Genomic DNA, 14,567 nt, shown 5'->3' on the forward strand with positions numbered 1-14,567 from the left:
CGCCGCAGGGACCGGAGGCGGGGTCTCCGGCTGGGGGCCCCGCATGGGGAGGGCGCGCTTCGGGAAGCAGGCGGGGACGCGCTCCAGGGCCAGAGTGGGCGCGCCGGGGGCGGCTCCTCAGGCCCAGACCCCGCCCCCAGCGGCCGCGCGCGGCTGGCTAGGCGGCGGAGGGCGCGCCGGGCGGGGGGCGTGGCCGCGCGCCCCGAGGGGGCGTCCTCCGGGCGGGGCGGGCCGCGGCCGCCCCCGCGGGCTCCGGTGCGTCAGGGCGCGTCAGGCGGGGCGGGGCAGGCCGAGCGCGGGCGGCGGCGGCGGCGGCGCGCGCCGGCCTCCTCCTCCTCCTCCTCCTCCGCCTCCCGCACTCGAGCAGCCGCCGCCGGCCGGACGGGCACCGCTCCCGCCGCCTCTTTTCAGCCCGCTCGGCCCACGCCGCGCGCCCTTGCCCGGCATGTCGGCGGCCGTGGCGTGCGTGGATTACTTCGCTGCCGACGTGCTCATGGCCATCTCCTCGGGCGCCGTGGTACACCGCGGGCGGCCGGGCCCCGAGGGCGCGGGCCCCGCCGCCGGCTTGGAGGTGCGCGCGCCGCGCCGCGAGGCCGCCCCGCCCGGGCCACAGGGCCCGCCACCGCCGCCCCCCGCTGCCTCCGGCCCGGGCCCCGCCGCCGCCGCCGCGCCCCACCTGCTGGCCGCCAGCATCCTGGCCGACCTGCGCAGCGGGCCCGGCGCCGCCCCGGGGGGCGCCTCGCCCGCCTCCTCCTCCTCGGCCGCCTCGTCCCCGTCCTCTGGTCGCGCCCCCGGCGCCGCGCCCGCCGCCGCCAAGAGCCACCGCTGTCCCTTCCCAGGCTGCGCCAAGGCGTACTACAAGTCCTCACACCTCAAGTCGCACCTGCGGACGCACACAGGTGAGCCCCGTTCTCCTGGTCCGCGGGAGCGGTCTCCTGCGCCCCTTCCCCCTCCGGGACCCCAAAACTGCGTGGCGCGTGGGGGGCGGGGAGGGGGGCGCGCCCGGGCCGCCGCCGCGCCGGCCGGGAGGGCGGGGCCTCGGTGGGTGGGGCGCGCGCAGGGGGCGTGGCGGCCACGCGGTCGGGCGGCGCGCGGTTGGCGGGCGAGACGGTGGTGGCTGCAGGCGCTCGCGGGGCGCGCGGCGCGACGGGGTCCGTGGGCGGAATCGGGGCTCCCGGACCGTTCCCTCCCCCCTCGGTTCCGTTTCTCTTTTATTTCCTGTGGGGTTCGTGTCTGGGGAGTGGATGCCGTGGTTGGAGCACGCAGCTCTGAGATTTTTCTGTCTTCGTCTCCCCTGCCTCAGTTTCCCTATGTGTAGTGAGGGAGGAGGAGCCGCGTCGCCGCCTCCGGGGTGGCAGCGACGATTCATCCCAGAGGGCAGCAGAGCGCTTGGCGCGGGGGCCGGGGTGGGGGGCGCCCCACACGTTTTTTTTTTTCCTTTCGAGTTTTAATAAGGCGGAGGGCGGGGCTGAGAGTGCGGGTTGAGGCCTGAGTCTGGATGCGGGAGTGGGGGGGTTATTTGAGAGGGGGACCCTCGAGGGAGGCAGGTCCTCACCGCGTTAGGTGGCGGGGTTGGGGAGAGGGTTCAGTGACACTTGTCACCTCTCACTGCCCAGCTGAGGGTGAGGGGACAGGCTAGGGTAATCTGAGGCAGGGGCACAGTCATCAGCCTTCCACTGTCACCCCCCACCCCGTCCTCCTCGGGGTCCCCCACCCTCAACCCCGAGAATGCTCTCCAAGCTGGGAGTTTGGGTTGGGGGTCAGGGGAAGGTGGGCCTTGGTGGCTGGTCTGGGCTTGAATATTGAGGGGAAGGGCGGGGGGGCATCTGGGTGCAGGATGTACTTGGATTCCAGCTCAGCCACTTTCTAGCCCACGACCCATCCTGGGGTTCAGTGTTTTCGTCTGGTGAAGGGTACATGGAATTCTGCCTTCCGAGGGTCATTGTGGGGGTCAGGCGCAGCCGTGGCTCTGTGGACACAGTCTCATTGTGGAGAGGGTGGGAGAAAGCAGGGCGGGCCCTAGTGGTGTGGTGGGGAGCCAGTGTGGGCAGCCCCAGGCCCCTTTCAGGGCCTCAGACGCCAGGCACCCTCCTCCCTGCTCTTTGCACTCCCCGTCTCCTGCATAGTCCCTGTCCCTGTCCACAGGGACCTAGAGGCTCCGCCCCACTTGCGAGCACAAGACAGGGTACCACAGCCAGGGCCGACTTGGGGTGGGGTCTGCATTTCCTCCTGGAGCCAGTCCTTCCCTGACCAGCCGCTGGGTGTTACCCACACATTGAGGCAGTGAGGTCTGAGGGTCTGTGGGCAGGATGGCTGGGGCTCCATGAAGATGGGGAGATTCCTGTCTGGGTGTGGAGCTGGGGTCTGAATAGGACTCTGGCTCATTCTAAGTGAGTTTGCCTGTTTGAATGGCAGGGGTGCTGAAGTGGAGAGACTGTCCAGGGAGAGACCCCGTTTCTCCCACTCTTGAGTTTCTACACCTGTCCTGTTACCAGCCCTAGGTCATTGTTGGATGGTGAGGTCCCGAGGGCCTTTTGCACTCCTCCAGGGTACCGATTTTTTTTTTTTTTCTGGGTCCTGTCAGACTTCTAGGTTGGTTGAAGGGGGCAGCCAGGCCACCTCCCACCCCAGGTCCCAAGAGACACTTCTCCAGGGCATCCTGGAGTCCTTCAGAGCCTCCATTGGCCCCCAAGCAGTGGTGGCAGCCTCTCGAAGCCTGGGGGGCGGGGACGACGACTCCTTGCTGGGTCCAGGATGTCATTATTGCCATCCACGTTTTAAATGAAAAATTTAGGTTCACGAGGCCCAGCCGGGGAGCGGGGGGTGTCCCAGTGGAGGGTGCGAGTAGTGGGTGGGGGAGGGCAGGGTGCCGATGGGAGCTGTGGCTCTGGGTGTCCTGTCTCAAAGCCCTCCTTATAATATGACATGGGAACCCAGAGGGCACAGCTCCTGGACGACTGACTGCTCCTGAGATTGGAAATCCCTGACTTAGGCACCCTTGGTATTCTGTTTCTGGAGGGTTTCAGACACCTATGTGCTTGAGACTGCTCGTTCCGAGTGTCTCTGCCCCCCCCCCCAGGACCACGGAGCCTGACTCAGTGGCCACGTAAAGGCCTTTGAGTTTTTCCAGCTCCTAGAAGGGGGGGGGGCTCTGCTGTTACGCCTGGCTTGGGGGTGGGGAAGCCATGCCTGCCCTGGGTGTCCCAAGGCTAGCTTGGTGTTGCCCATTGCCAGGGATGGGCCTGGGGACCGATCTGATGAGGAACAGTGATTAGAAGTCAGCTGGGCCATCTCCAGGGGGCCTTTGGGAGAGAATCCTGCCTTCCCCTGCCTTGCCTGGGGATCACCCTTCTCTCTGTAAAGAGATCCCAATCCAGGCCTAGCTCCATTTTACAGAGGAGCAGACTGCGGCACAGAGCAGGAGCCTGGCCAGAGTCAAGTGTGGTACCCCCATCATCCCTGCTCCGCTTGGCATAGGGGGTGGTGAGGCTGGGAGGGCCACCCAGCTGCAGGGGCAGGGCTGTCCTGTGGTCCCCGGGGTCCGGTCTGCAGCCCCAGCATGGAGCTCTCCTATGTGGGGTGGGGAGGGACTTAGGAAGCTTCAGGAGAAGTTGACGCCGTTGCTGTGGATACGGCGAGTGAGAGGAGAGATGGGGCGGGGGCGGGAGGAGAGGCTGGCTGTCTACTCCCTGCTCGCCCAACCTCCATATCTGGACTGTTCCCTTGCCCCAGCGTCCCTGGTGCCAAGCAGGTGGTGAGCGCTGCCCCTCCTGGGGTCTCAGGCTTCTCCCTGGCAAGAGAAAGCTCTGATCCAGAAGCGGAGCTTCTAGGCCAAGGTCTGACCTGCAGGGCCCCGCGGGTACCATTCTCTGTGTGAGTCCTGGGCACCGTGGGGTTTCAGCAGCATCCCTGGCTGCACCCACTCGATGCCAGAAACATCCCCAGGTGTGACAGTGACACGTGTCCCCTGGGGGAATTGCAGGATCACCCCCAGGTGAGGCTCCCTGTTTTACTCTAACACCCTGTCTCCTTAAGTGTGAGGCATATTAGGTGAGCATCTGGCGTGTGCAAGGCGCCGTGGGGACATCCCGGTCCTGTGCCCTGACGCCAGGAACCTTGGCAAGCGGGTGACAGCAGCAGTGATAGAGGAAGAGGCCTCTCCGTGGACACCATGGAGTCCTGTGGGGCAGGAAGGGGTGTGTCCCAGGAGAGGGGATGGGGACAAGGGCCCTGGGGTGTGAGTTTTGAGGATGAGGTGGAGGTGTGAGGTGGGGAGGGTCAGGGCAGGTGAAGGGTTCTGTTTAATCCCAAGGGCAGGGTGGAGGGTGGGCAGGAAGGCAGGCCCGGCTTTGCAGAGGAAAATCCGTTTATGGAGCAGGGATTAGGGTCCCAGGAGAGGGGTTGAGGAGGGCAGGCTGCCCGCATGGGTGCGAGAGGGGTGGGCCAGCCCTCAGACTGGGTGCAAGTGAGAAGCCCCAGGACACGGAGAGTAGGAGGAGGCTAGGGTGAACCCTAGTTTTTCTGAGTAGCCCAAGGGGGGCAGGGTCAGAGGTTGTGGTATTCTTGGCTGAAGAGGCCCCCAGGGAAGGGCAGTGGGGAAACTGAGGCCCAGAGGGGAAGTAGCCACCACCTTCCCAAGGCTGAGTGGACAGCAGACCCGACCCACCTCCCCCAGGCAGAACTGTGGGCTCCTTTGAGGACAGGTGGGGCTCAGGAGACTGGTGGCTTATTGGGGGGGGGAAGGGCAGGGCAGTGCCAGGCCTGAGGGGGCGGGAGTGGCCTGTGAGCTCCACCTAGCCCCCTCCTCCTGCAGGCAGCTTGCAGAGAGCAGCTGGAACTGGCTTCAGGGGCCCGTGCTGTAACTGGAGGGCCCCCAACATTGTTGGGGGTGATAACCACCCCCCACCCAGGCTCCCTGATAAAGGTGGCCCAGATGGCCCGGGAGCCGGCAGATGATACCAGTGCGAGGAGCCGGCCTCCCTGGGTGGGGGGGTGGCTGCCCTGACTTCAACCTCGCCCAGGGCTGTTCCAGAGGAGCGGGTCTCCCGATCACACATGCTCCTGGGAAGGGGGGCCTGTGGGAGTTGTTACCCCTCACCGCCAGGCACAAAGAGCCTGCGGGCCAAAGGGGCCAGTCTGGGGGGGAAGCGAGCCCGAGCCACAAGCCACGAGCCACGGCAGTGTGGGTCTTCAGGGAGGAAGGAGGGATGAGAGGCTGCAGGGGGCCGGCCTTTTAAATAAGTGGTACGGATAGCACCTCCCTGGGCTGGTGGGCGAACGAGGTGACAGCCAGCAGCTGGAGCTTGACTCTGCGGCCCGCAGATGCTCCACACACGTAGGACGTGCCCAGGGTCTGCCAGGCCTGTGCCGCCAGCTTGACAGTCAGGTGAGGGGCAGATCTCACACCTAGGGGATGCTAAGCGCAAGGATAGAGAAGCTGAGAAAGGGGGTGGCGAAGTGCACCAGGGGGGAAAGGCGAGGCCGATCTTAGGGGTGACAGGGTACATAAAAGGGACAGAGTGACGGGGAGAGAGTCCAGGCGGCAGGAACATGGTGTGTGAGGATTGGTGAGTGGGGCTGCTGAGAAGTCGAGGGAGGGCAAGGCGTCAAGCTAAACCCTTTCAGCTTTGATCTTGGGTCGGGGAGTAGCTCTGGGAGGTTGTAGGGCAGAGCGTGGACTGGGTGACTGAGCCACAAACCGCTGGGCTACTGCACTGGTCCAGGCAAGAGCTGGGCCTAAAGCCAGCGTGGGGTCAGGAGATATTTTGAAGGGCTTACTGATGGGATTTGCTGCCAGGTACCAAGCAGGCCAACCAAGACGAGGGATGGAGACAGCCAGGAGATGCCTCTCTAAGCTTTTGGTGGCAACAACAGAGCGGTTGAAAGGGGAGACCTGCAGGAGGAGTGGGGATGTGGGGGTAGGTAGGTGGTCAGGCTTGGTTTGTGGGGCAGGGCCCGGAGGTATTTAAAATCAGAGAACAGGGGCGCCCACCTGGCTCGGTCAGTGGAGCATGTCACTCTTGATCTCAGGGTTGTGAGTTCGAGCCCCACATTGGATGTGGAGGTTACTTAAAAAATAAAATCACAGAACAGCTGAGCTTCCCATAGGCACTTTGTAAAGCCACCAGAGTAGCTAGCTGGAGACGGACCCCCATGCCCTGCTCTCCAGACCTCACCCTCAACTCCCCCCCCTTTCTGCTGCACCTCCACACCTGTTCTTTGGGTTCTTTCTGGACTACTCAGGGGCGACTTCAGGAAGCCCCTGGCCCTCCCTGCCATCTGCTGCAGCCCCAGCCTTGCCGAGCTCTCCAGGAATTCTCCCTCACTTGGGCCCCTCCCCCCTGCCTCTACCTGGGAGGTGGGCATTTGTGCAAGGGTCAGCTGCCCCACACACCTTCTACCCTACCCCGAGGGATGACCTCAGAGGTCACAGTGAAGGTCGGAGCTGGCCGCTGGCCCCTGCCCGGTGAAGGCCAGGCAGGCCAAGCTGTCGTGGCTCAAATGCCCCCTTCCTATTACCCTCTATCAGGTCTCCAGGACCTCTGGGCTTACATTTTTCTGAGCCAGCATGACACTGTGGTGACTCCAACTGTCCCCAGGTCACCTCAGCCCAGCCCAAGTCAAAAGGTCACGTCCACGGGGGCCCCGCCCACCACATCTTCCTCCGCTCTGGAGCGGCCGGGGCAGCATCTGCGGCCCCCCGCGGGCTCTGAGCCTCCTGAGCGCCCCCCACCCTGGCTAGTGGACTGTGGGAGGGTGACAGGGCCTGGTATCTTGCAGGCATTCGCCCAGCGCTGTGGGGGCGGGAAGCCTGCGCACCCGGGTCCCCGCCACCCACGTATGCACGTGAGCTCCCCAGCAACTGGGTGTGGGGCGGGGCTGGCAGGCGTCCAGCCGGCAAGTCGACCCCAGGCCCCCGCCCCCCCCCCCCGCCGCCGCCCTAGCGGGAGCGGGACCACGTGAGCGAGGCCGGCTGGGCTGCGGATGTCCCTACCGCCACCGAGCTACGAGCTACGTGCGGCAGCTGTGTTCCCGGCGGCTGCACGCGTCCTGCCCCAGTGCGCGCTGGCACCGCTCTTGCAACCTGCTCATTGCAAAGTGGGCCTGCGGGGAGGAGGGGAGGCCGGGAGGCGGGTACCAGCCCCGCCGCCCGCCCGAAATGGGGAAGTGAGCCAACTGCGGGGCGCGCCAGCAGCGGGATGGCCCCCCCTTCCCTTCTGCTGTTCCCCGCCTGCGCCCTGCAAGATGGCGACAGGACTGAGTGCCCCTCGGAGGGGCATCGTTCCCCAGGCACCAGGTCTGGCCTGGAGCCAGCGGCCCTGCCCCCCAAACCGGACCCCCCCTCCCCAGACTGCAGCCCTGGGGGACTGTCAGATTCAAGTACCCCACCATCCGGGTGGGGCGGGGGTCCTTTCCCAGGCTGTTTCGAGCTCTGCCTTTCCATAGAGGATGTCCCTGCTGAGAGGCCCCCCGCCTTTGGGATTGTTCCCGAGAAGGGTGCAGCCCCAGAGATTGGGGTCTGGGAGGTCTTGGGTACAGATGTGTCACCCCCCCCGCCCCCCGGGGTAGGTGACTCCAGCACACCCGATTCCCAGCCTTCTGGGGCATGGCCTCCCGTAGCTGTGAGCACAACTCACGGGTCACCCGCAAGAAATCTTCATGGGGAGACTTGCTGGACCCCACCTCCTCCTTTGGTTTTGGGGGTGGCCGCGAAGAAGGGATGGGGGAGGGGAGGTTTTAGTCTAGCTCTCCCCTGGGCCATGAGTGATGGCAGGAGCCCACTCTGTCTCTCCTGATTGCTATCTCCTCCCAGCCCATGACCCCAGGACAGTCCCTTAGCTTTCAGAGCAGAGATGTTCCTGGCTCACCCTGAGAATCCAGGCCCCACTACCCCCACAGCCACTCTTCTGTCCTGTGGTCCTTTCTGCTGGTTCCCCGGTTACCTCTCCTCTGTGCTTGGCCACCATTGATCCTGTTTTGGGGGACTTTCTCAGACCCCAGGCCATGTACCCCCTTCAGGATGTGTTCTCTGACACAGGGTCAGCCTGAATCACCACACTGCCCAGCCTGGGTCCAGTGTGCAACGCAGGAGGTGACCACCCTGGCCCCGCTCTGGCTTCCCCCGAGTCCAGCCCTCTCCCTTTGTACTCGGAGCTCCATCCAATGCCACAAAGGGTGTCACACAGGGAGGGGTATGGGCGCCACGGCTCACGTGCCACATTCTGTCCACACCCAGCCACACACACACCCTCCAAAACTCCTGGACGAAACAACGGCTGGGGAGTCCAGGGTCCCAGGTACCCGGCAGGGCGCAGGGGTGCAAGCTCCGGGATGCTCACGGCCCCTTGGCCTGGGGCGTGGCGGGGGTCCAGGGTGGACCCAGGCTAAAGGTGGGGCGCTGAGTGCTCTCGGGTCGGCTGGGGGGGGGGTGCTGACAAGCTCGCTGGGGGTCGGGCTGAACCATTCTGGGGCCGATACCCCAGGCAGGAGGGGTGGGTGGGGACAGGCGCTCTGGGCTGGCGGCCGCTGGTCTGGTCGGGGCAGGATGGGCGAGGCCAGCCTGGAAGGTGGGAGGGGTCTGCGGAGGAAGTTGCTGAGTGGCGGCCCGCCCCTCCCTTCCCCTCCCCTCCCCGTCTGTTCCGCGGGGGCGGGGTGAGGCCGGTGGCCTTGGCCTCCAGTCCCTCCCCTTCCCGGGGGCGCTGTGACCTGCTGGGGGCCGTCTCTGCCAGGGCCTTGTGCCCTTCCTCACCCTCTGCCGGGCTGTGGGGCTGCTGGGGGCCCTTCACATGTCCCTCTATCTCTAGAGGGGCCACAAGGGTTAGTGGGTGGACCAGGCATGGGAATCTGCCCAGACACCATCCCCCCAACACACCGACTTTGCGCCGGGGGGGGGGGGGATCATTTTCAAAAGGAGAGGGTTACTGGGGTCGCGAACACCTGGGAGCCTCCGGTATGTCCCCCGGGAAAGCGGAGGTGGGGACAGGACCCATTTGCATAGGGAGAAGCCCCTGCAAAGCCCAGCATGCGCTCGGAGCGGCGCGCACGTGTGTGCGCGCTCTACACCAGGAGATCTGTCACCGAGGCGCTGCCGTGGGAGTGGGGGCGGGCCGGGGAGAGCTCAGCCTCTGCCCGTTCTGCTTTTAACGCACGGAAACTGCTCGTGGGATTACTACACGTTCCTAGGAAGTAAAGGGCAGGGGTGTGCATTAGGGGCTTCGTGAAATGAGTGGGCATTTTCTTTGCATACTTACACGTTTTAAATTCACACCCGGCATCCAGTCTCTAGAACCAGATGGGCGGGTGGGGAAGCGGGGAGGGAGACAAATGACCAGGACCCTGAGGGATCTGCTGAGAGCCCCCCGCCTCTGTGTGTCCCCCAGCGCTGACTGCTTCTGTCTGTCCTCTGCTCCCCCTGCCCAGGCGAACGCCCCTTTGCCTGCGACTGGCCGGGCTGCGACAAGAAGTTCGCGCGCTCCGACGAGCTGGCCCGCCACCACCGGACGCACACCGGCGAGAAGCGCTTTCCCTGCCCGCTCTGCTCCAAGCGCTTCACCCGGAGCGACCACCTGACCAAGCACGCGCGCCGCCACCCGGGCTTCCGCCCGGAACTGCTCCGGCGCCCGGGCGCCCGCAGCGCCTCGCCCAGCGACTCGCTGCCCTGCAGCCTGGCGGGTAGCCCCGCGCCCAGCCCCGCGCCCAGCCCGGCCCCCTCTGGCCTGTAGGGCCCTAGTCCAGCCCGCCCTGCCGCACCCCTGCTGGGCCTGGGCATGGAGCACCAGCAAAACGCCTGCTGTCCACGGCCAGGGGCGGGCCGCGGACCGACAGCCAGCGTCCCCACACCGGACCGGGGGTGGCCCTTGGGAGGGGTGGCTGGGGCCCGTGTCTGTAAATAGCCATGTTGGGTAACTCTCTTCCCATGTGTTAAACAGGAACCCCAGGTGGGCGGCCAGCAGGCGCTCCCCTCCCCCGTCGCCACCTTCCTGCTTTGGAGAGGGTGGGTCTGGGGGGAGCGGCCCAGGAAAGGTGCACCTAACCAGTGCTCGGACTCGGCCCCCCCAGCCCCCCTCTCCAGGTGGGATGATGTGTGCAAAGAGCCATAGATGAACCAGGGGTTACCGCGGCATACACCCCCCCCCCCCACTCTGCCCGGGCCCCTCACCCCACTGAAAGCCATTGGAGATGTTCAGGGAACTGGGGTGCGGCCCCAGCCGCCCCCATCCGGGTACTCAATCTCAGGTGTCCACAGGTTCTGCCCTGCCACCCAGCTCCCCAGCAGTGGGGGCAGGGTGGGAAGGGGGGAGGGGGGGAGGCAGTAGGGTCCAGGTTTTGCTCCTAAGACTGGGGTAGGGAGGGAGAGAAACGGGTTCTTCCAAAGAGCATTTTGACTCACATGGAGGGGAGGTGGATAACAGGCTGCAGCTGGGGCAAATGCCTACTTATTTATTTTCCTCTGTCTCTGCTGGTGGGAAGGAGGGGGGCAGTGAGCTGCCCCTCTCTGGGTGGGTGTGTGAGTGTGTGAGTGAGGACTGCTCCTGTCAGAGTAGAGTCCCCAACTTTGGCCTTCCACAGCATCGTGTGACAATCAATCCCTCCTGTTGGGACCATGACAGCCATTGAGCATAAGGCATCCCTTCTCTGCAGGTGGAGGTGTGGGGGCCGGCTCCATTCTGCCACCAGCCCTTCTTCCTGGCAGGTACCCCTGGTCGCATGGCCCCTGGACCAGAGTTGGGATCCTGCTTGCAAGGGCAGGAAGCATGAGGGCTGACCCCTGCACCCCATGGGATAGCTCGTTTTTTTGGACCGGGTAGAATATTTTTTCAGGCACCAATCCCTTTTTTGACCTGGGGCCCGTGGGTGGTCCGTTGTCCTCAGGGGGTGTGGGTGTTGGGGGGAAGGTCTGGGTGATCTGAACTTAGGGTAGGGAGGGGTAAGTGCTGTGGCCTCTCCTGGTGTATTCCCACTGTGGCTTTGGTTGGGTTTCATTTTGGACAGGGACTGAGGACCCCCGCCCTAGAATGGGAGAGGACCCAGGCTCCCTGTCCCAAGACCCTGAAAGGACCTGTGTCCCACTGTTGGCTGCAGGAGGTTTATGGCACCTAACGTGTGTTCCAGAACCTTTCTGTCTCCCCGCTGGGGGCTGGGGGTTTGGATGGCATCGGTGTGGACTGGACCTGGCCTGGCAGGATCCAGGGATGGGTGCTTGGAGTCCTTGGGAGGAGGCCAGGGAAGCCCTTTGGAGCTGGACTGGGAAGGGTCTCTTTGCCCAGCCTCTGGGCAGATCCTTGCCGGGCTGGTCCATCTGTACCCTAAACCCTCCTTTCCAGCAGTGTTGGTGAGATGCCTTAGTCTGTGGGGGCAGGCTGGGGTCCCATTTTCCCCTGTGTCTTTATGGACGTCCTCTTGATTGTCCCATCCCTGGCTGGCGCCTCTTCACGGGAGCTGGATTGTGGGTCTTGAGGGCCCAGGAAGCTGAGGACCCATCCCTGGCCCCTCTCCAGTGTTCAGGGGCCTGGAGAGACCTGTGCCCTTCCTTCCCCAAGGAGCTCGAGGTCATTGGGACCTGGTTCCAGCCACTTAGCTGTGGCATCTCAAGGGGGGGGGCGAGGGGGGAGGGCCCAGAGGGACTTGTGCTTTCAGGTGGTGCCCCCCCCCCCCCCCCCCGTCCTGCCTGGCCTCTTCCTTGTATTTAATTAAACAAGCCCTTTTTTAAACCCGACTCTGGTGCCTGCGTGGTTTTTCCCACCTCTGGTCTTCAGCCGGTGAGCTGAGTCCCCGCATCCCAATCAACAGCGTAGCCCCCAGGTCACCAGCCTTCTGCTGGGGACCCTGGACCCACTGGCTGGGACACGACATAACGCTCCCTCAGCCCTAAGGCCTGGGAAGGGGGCTGCTGCCCCGCGACACCTACGCCTCACGCAGCTGCGCCCCCCCCCACTCGCTCCGTTACCCGGCAACCGAGGCGCGGTGACACGGCGCCCGGGGGCGTCCAGCGCCCGCCCTCTTCCGGCGCCAGGAGCTGGAGGAGCCCGTGCCCCTGGGGCTGCTGGTGGGCGTGACAGCGCTCCTCCCCAGAGGGTCCCCGGACCCCCGCTGTCTCCACCCCGCCCCGCGCCAGCTCGCGTGCCCAGCGGGTCTGCTCACGTATTGCACGCCTGCCGTATGCCAGCTCCCGATTGCAGGGGACTGGGCGGGGGAGCCCCTCGGGGAGGAGGGCTCAGAGGCCCCGGGAGCATTGAGAAGCTGACGAGGGTCTTGAACCCCTTTCCTAGGAAATAGACGCCCAGATTCCCGCGGTCTCCAGCGCCCCGAAGGCGGGTGTGGCTCCGGTGGGGGCGCGCAGACCCTCCCCCGGGGCTCCCCTGATTCCGCCCCCGGGAAGGCGAAGGCCTCGCCATCTGGTGGCCGTCCGTGGCATTGCACCTTGGCTCCCACCGAGCCCTCCCCGGGGTCCTGCCCCCGCCGCCGCGCAGATCGCCCACAAGCTGGGCAGGAGCCCGTCGCCCTTACTCGAGGACGGCCTCCCTGTTGCATCCCCCTAATCCCTGCTTCACTTTGTCCCCTTTCTTCTGGCTTCTGCCCCGCAGGCCCGCAAACATCGCTCCTTGGACCCCTGTCCCACTGTCCCACTCCGGCTCCAGCTGCGTTTTCTGCCCCTTTGGGCAGAGTCCCGGGAATTCCGGGTCCACGCACGCAGCTCCTCCCGCCAGTCTCTCTTGGACACCATCCCACGTGCTCTGGACAGCTCAAAGATGTCCCCTCCTGCCTTCTGGACGCTTCCTGGTCATGCGGCCTCGGGGACCCCTGACCCTCCCGGATCCCCACCACTACGGGCTCAGGCCCCCTCTCGCTGTGCTCCTTGTCCGCTCACATCCCCTCATGTGCCGACGACACTCCCTGGGCCAGCGCCCGTCGGACCTCATTGTGCCAACTCCCACCGCTAGGCTGCCCGGTTCCATCCCCCTTCAAGCACGGGGACTTCCATCTTTTCAGGTGCGCAGGCCAAAATCCTTGGGGTCACCCTTGACCTTGACTCTGTCTCTACCCACAGCCATTTCTTCCGGAAATCTCCCTGGAATTCTGTCTTCAAAGCATATCCCAAATCGGCCCATTTGCACCCCGTCCTGTGTTTTCACTTAATCCACCCCATCATCGCCCACCTGGACCGGGCCAGTCCCCTCCACTCTGGTCCCTGCGGTCCCGCACTCCCACCGTCACCCCACAGTCCGTTCTCCCCTCGGTAGCCACCAGAGGGCGCCGGTGCGCACCCGAGTCAGGTCCCGCCCTCTTGCGCTTACAGCCCTCTGGGGCTCCCACCTCCCTGGGGGTAAAGCCCACGTCTTCACCAATGTCCCCAAGGCCCTGCATGACCTGCCCCCATCCCTTCCCTGACCTCCATTCTTCCCTCTCTCCCCCTTGCCCACTCTGCTGCAGCCACACGGACCTTCTCTCTGTTCCTCCAACATGCCTACTGAGTGCTGCCCCAGGGCCTTTGCACAGACTGTGCTCTCTGCCTGAAATGCCCTTCCCCCTCTTTACCTTCTTCAGAACTGCTCAAATCCCACCTTCCTCAGAAGACCACATGGACCACCTCTTTTCTCAGTCGCATACCCTGTTCTCCTCTCCCCCACCCCAGCACTTAGATCATGCTATCATTTCCTTATTTCCTATCGCCTGTCTTCCCCACCTAGAGCACCGCCTCCACCAGGGAAGGGATCTTTCCCCTGTTCGCCGGTGTCTCTAGCACTGCGTCTGGCACGTGATAGGTGCTTGGTAAATATTTGCTAAATGGACGCCCAAGGCCCGTGAGCATGGACAGAGACCAGGCAGGCTTCACCTCACATACTTTGTCAGGCCACTCGCAGGGGCCCGCCTTTCCATTCTTGGTGATGACAGCTGTTGAGGGACCCCTGCGTGAGGGGCCCGGTGGCTGAGGTGAGGTGAGCAGTCGGCTGGGAGGGGGAGTCGTGTGCTCACGGGGGTCCGTGGCAATCACCAGCTGGTGGACCCAGGGTGGCCAACTGTTCGTAGAGAGGCCGGGTTTGCAGTTTTTTGTGACATCTCCCCACATTTTAAACATGAGCAATAGACAATTTACATCATTTGAAAAACTCCTACTCAAAAAACCCCAGGTGCTCAAACACACACACTGAGAACAAACACGGGCGTCCACAGCCGCACAGTCAGACGGACACACAGAACACGGTCCATGCACGCACAGGCACGTCCCTCGGCCACAAGCAGGAGCGGGGCGCCCACCTGTGCTGCCCCAGGGACGGACCCCGAGCCCCCGACGCTCAGGGAGGGAACCAGACGCAGAAGGCCCCACGGTGTGTGAGTCCACGTGTGTGACACGTCCAGAACAGGCTCCTCCACGGACGGGAAGGGGGCTCGTGGGGGCCGGGGGCTGGGGAAAGGGGAGGAGTGGGGGTGATGGCTGATGGGGACGGGGTTTCTTTTTGCCTCCAGAATATTCTGGAATTACATAGAGGTGATGGTTGCACGGAATAGTGAATGTACCAAATGCCCCTGAATTTTCACTTCTAAAATGATTAATTATGGGGGCGCCT

General features: G+C 64.5%; 1 protein-coding gene across 1 annotated transcript; it reads left to right on the top strand.

Moving 5' to 3' along the window:
* The first annotated feature begins 286 nt into the window (after positions 1–286).
* KLF16 (KLF transcription factor 16) lies at positions 287–11,716 on the top strand. The gene is made up of 2 exons (XM_045800131.2): positions 287–899; positions 9,421–11,716. Exons 1-2 carry the CDS (start codon positions 446–448, stop codon positions 9,720–9,722), a joined length of 756 nt encoding a protein of 251 aa, XP_045656087.2. The 5' UTR covers positions 287–445; the 3' UTR covers positions 9,723–11,716.
* The last annotated feature ends 2,851 nt before the right edge of the window (positions 11,717–14,567 follow it).

The sequence above is a fragment of the Ursus americanus genome, chromosome 14 (assembly GCF_024610735.1).
Source record: "Ursus americanus isolate L20-20 chromosome 14, mUrsAme1.1.p, whole genome shotgun sequence".
NCBI lineage: Eukaryota > Metazoa > Chordata > Mammalia > Carnivora > Ursidae > Ursus > Ursus americanus.